The sequence below is a fragment of the Hyposmocoma kahamanoa genome, unplaced genomic scaffold (assembly GCF_003589595.1).
Source record: "Hyposmocoma kahamanoa isolate Upper Pololo Valley unplaced genomic scaffold, ASM358959v1 102, whole genome shotgun sequence".
NCBI classification, from domain to species: Eukaryota; Metazoa; Arthropoda; class Insecta; order Lepidoptera; family Cosmopterigidae; genus Hyposmocoma; species Hyposmocoma kahamanoa.
The window spans coordinates 1,459,823-1,464,138 of record NW_020653337.1 but is presented as its reverse complement, the minus strand read 5'-3'; the positions used below and the strand labels follow the sequence as shown (position 1 = coordinate 1,464,138).

Here is a 4,316-nt window from a genome sequence, read left to right as displayed (position 1 = left end):
TTAAATGACATTTCGTCTATATTTCTGGTTATATACTCAATGTCTGCAATACTTAAAGAGAAATATATCCGTTTAAAATAATGTGTAGATAAGCGAGATTGTGTAAATACCACTATGTAGTTTTTTTTTATAACATCAAGTGACGGTTCGATGATTCAAGTCCTATCGGCTACAACTTTTTAAGTGTTCGATCTGTTTTTTTTTCCTTTTTTTAAGAGGGGTTTCTCTTTATACATATACCATCCTTATAGGGGCGATATTGAGGTATTACAATCTAGGAATTAATCTTAAAAAACTTTCATTCAATGATAAACGTGTGTCCTTGATAATACGGACTACCGCAGCTTCCCGATGCATCCCAGTAAACCACAGCGCGAGTCAATCCGACCTTCAATGGGGGACATTTAAGGTCGGACTTTCGCCTTTTTAACGGGATAAATGGTTTTTGTTGAAGTCGTGTTTTTTATTTTGCCCCGGCTTTACTAACGACAATTTTCACGCGTCGTCACGTGGTAGGCTTTGACGCGTCGAACATATCGAAGTTAAACTACTTCTTATTTATACTATGTTCAAACCTAGGTCGCTGAAGAAAACACTTAAACAAATAAGACAAACGAATAGCTACATATGGATTTAGCGGTCGTAATCCACGTTTCGTTCATTGGTTTCTCCTCAAAGTACCATTCATTTCCACCGTAAGGTGCATACATATCAATTGATTCCAAGAACAGAAATGACGTCATCACATTGAGCAGCCCCAGGAGTAGAGGCATTCCCTTGATGCTGAAAAATGATATTAGATTAATGGGAATTGAAAAATTGGATATGATAAAAGCGAAGAGGTTAGAGGTAAGGGGAATATAAGTAAAAATAATTTACAAACTTAAACAGGTTTCGGATACATGGATTTGGTGATCATCTTACATGAGGAGGATATCCTCTCTCTCTATGTATACCGAGAGAGTTTTGAGCATGTTAGGCAGCCGATACAGCTGCAATAGTCGATTGAACATTAAGTACTGCGCCAGTGGAGGTACTAAGTAGAATTTAGGTCTGGTAATGGATTCTGAAAACAAAAAGAAAGAACATTTAATTGTTGCCCATTACTACGAATGATGCCATAAACGAAAAAAGTAAGACCAAAGATGAAAATGACAATATGAATAAAAATGAAGAGAAATTGTAAGGAGAAATATAAATAATAATAAAACATAAATTAGCGGGCTAGACCGCGGCGGCCGGTGGACTACAACCGGCTGCCAGATAGCGTGCGAAGTGCACCATAAAGAATTCTAAATTTCGCTAAACATTTATTAGAAACAAACATTGACTTACAATTATATGGACGTCGGGTCCGCGTTAAAAAGTGTCCGCACTTGTAAGGCGCTAAAATCGTATACAGAGCGCCAAACTCCGCTTTAGTCTTCATTTGTTCGACTGACAGCGCGATACTGCGATGACATTACAATTTAAATTTCAAATAGGTTGACTTGGGACATTTTTTTCGTGGTTTTTGTATTAGACCCGTCGTCCATTTATTTGTAAGTCAATGGAAACAAATCATATTTTACCAGGTTCCCATTCTTATGAAATCTTACATTTCTGCGAAAAAGCATCTACGTCTGGAAATAATTAGGTACACAACAGGGGTTTATAAATGAACAATTGAATTTTGCATCATCACCTTTATTACGGGTATTTTCGAGTTTCAACAATGGTAACATTGAGGGTAGTGGGGTATAAATAAACCAACCGTTCTGAACGAGCTCATTCTTCGGCCTAGACATGGGGTATATCGTTACATTTCTGTCGCCGTGACTGTCATTCCGGTTCCATCACCGTGTGATTGATTGATGATGTGATTTTTTTTGTCACGACTGTTATTTCCGTGACGTTGTCGCGCCTATGACTTACATCACGATATACGGTTTTAGCCAGCGGCTTCTTTCTAATACTTATAGCCGTTTTTTATAGAATGATTTAAGTTACTCCCTTTGTAGTAAGTTTCAAATCCATTCAAATAGTTGATTTTGGATTTAATGTAATTTTGTTTGTTACTTATTTAATGCGAATCTTTGGATTGTTAACAATAGCAATAAAGTGTAATGTAATTATATTTCTAGTAGAATACACAAAGTAGATTATACATAAATATAAAATACCAACTATTCCTATAATAAAACAAATATACAAAAATATTTTACTTTGTTAATAAATAGGCTTATAGTAACTGCTACAGATTTTTTTCAATTCGCCCTATGTAGTAGTAATAACATAATACTCGATGATCTTGTGAGTGAGCAAACAAAGTCGTCCTATCTCACTCACTCCCATCGCCGAAATGGCCCGATTTGAAGAGAACTACAACGAGTGGCGCGCTCAGTCAGCACGGAACGGAGATCGCGCATTGTATCAAATACGTATGTCGTGATGTGAGTGACGGGGATAGCTATTGGAACGGAGGAACACCTATGTGACTTTGGAACGTCGTTCCTTCGGAACGAGTCACGGTAATACTGTTTGACGGCGGATCATCGTGATTTTTTCATCGTGACGTTATTTATCACCCACCTCTACTTCGGCCGAGGGTCGAACAATCGACGACACTTGAGGATGCCTCGTGGAGAGGCGAAACACGTGTCGGGTATATTTTGGTGATGGTTGGTGACTGTAGTTGCGCTTTTGTTATTTATTTTAGTTACTGCATGAAAAAAATATTCAACACAAGCGCAGCTATTTCGCACGATATAACTTCAATTTTTGATTAATTTATTGTTATTAATTTGATGTAATTACATTACAATTGCAATTTAATTAATAATATTTTTATTTTTATTAAGATTGCTTTTGTGTAACTTTTTATTATTAAGATTTTAATTTGTTATCAATAAACGACTGTGACTAATGTAAAAATGTATGGTTTTTTATGTATGTTTTCATTGTATGGTGCCAGCTGCGCTAATAAAGGAATTTGTTGGAAAATGCAGCGCGGTCCCGTGAGTGATTTACAGTAGGATATGGTTAGGATGCATAAAGAGGTCACAGACCGAAAATTATACATATTACTTACGGTGCATTCTTGCAGCAGACAATGCGAGGATTTCTAACGGTAAGGAGGCGAACAGATCGGCAGTGAAGGCGCCCTTGAAGTAGTGCATGGCGGTGCTGGCAGGGTGGTACACCAGGATACCCTTCTCATTGTAGTATCCCACCAGCATGCGCTGGAAACTGTTCACATTATTAGCTTAAACTTAATAGAATTGGTTAACTTTATTATTGTTAATTGGGATGTTGTGTTGTTCAATTTCGGTTTCACATTCATGATATCCAGTTTCCTGTGATTTGGAGTACAGTCCTTGATAATATTTTTGTACTTTATCTTTTGTATAATACTTTTAGAGTTGTACTCGCGACTCGCGGTTGCTCTGTGATACATCGAGTCTAGTTAACTCGAGTTGCAATTCGAGTTAACAGTATCAAAAACGAGAAACAGACCGATACCAAATAGATTTTTTTTTGTTTTTAAGTGATTGTACAGAGGAGTGGGAAATTGAAAATTTAAGTAACACAAATTATGTGAAATGACGATTGATTGAATTAATCAAATTCTTTTATTATTTGTCTGTTTTTAATTAAAAATATTAAAAATATTTTTTTAAAAAAGTAAAAATTTCTATACTTTTATGAGTACGACACTTTTTATGACGATACGACACGATACTACTGATGAGTACAGTATCGATACTTTTGATTCGATACTGTGTCCCTACTCGTCCCATTGCTAGTTCCAAAAGAGTCCCGCGAGCGGAAGCTAACTCGGAAGCGAGGTAGGTGAGGCAGCAGAGCACCTTTAGCTGAGGATTATCCCCACTTATATAAAATTCCGCGTTCTACGTTATTATTTGCGGTGAACACATTGATAGATGATTTCTTGTTGTTGAAAAAACTTACATGTCGAAGTAAGCACTGTAATCGAGTAGAATGGCTAGGTATCGGAGCCAAGTAAATTGAAACTGGAAGTATATGTAGTTGGGAAACACGAAGATGCATAAAATGGCGCACAAGACGCGTAACCACTCGTAGCACTGCATGTATCGCCCGTCCGGACGGATGGTCCAACGCGGGAACACGTACCTGTAGCACACACAGTAAGTACAAATTATAGGCGCATGGGACTTTTTAAATTATGTCTCAGGGTGACTTGCACAGTGGAAGTACCCTTCAGATCGTTGCGATTTAAAGCTCTGAGCAACTATTATGGACCACCAGACACACGACTTGTTCATCCCATCCTTTGATGTCACACACACGGTTAA

The 4,316-nt window shown here is 37.4% G+C and overlaps 1 protein-coding gene across 1 annotated transcript in view; it reads right to left on the bottom strand.

Annotated features, from left to right (window-relative positions):
• LOC113232650 overlaps positions 1 to 4,316 on the bottom strand; it is an 89,493-nt gene that overhangs the window by 25,118 nt on the left and 60,059 nt on the right. Inside the window, exons 16-19 of the mRNA XM_026467429.1 lie at positions 3,952 to 4,134; positions 3,071 to 3,228; positions 925 to 1,066; positions 626 to 783 (exon numbers count right to left, since the gene is read on the bottom strand). Coding sequence (XP_026323214.1) covers positions 626 to 783; positions 925 to 1,066; positions 3,071 to 3,228; positions 3,952 to 4,134 — 641 coding nt within the window. The remainder of the gene's footprint in view (positions 1 to 625; positions 784 to 924; positions 1,067 to 3,070; positions 3,229 to 3,951; positions 4,135 to 4,316) is intronic.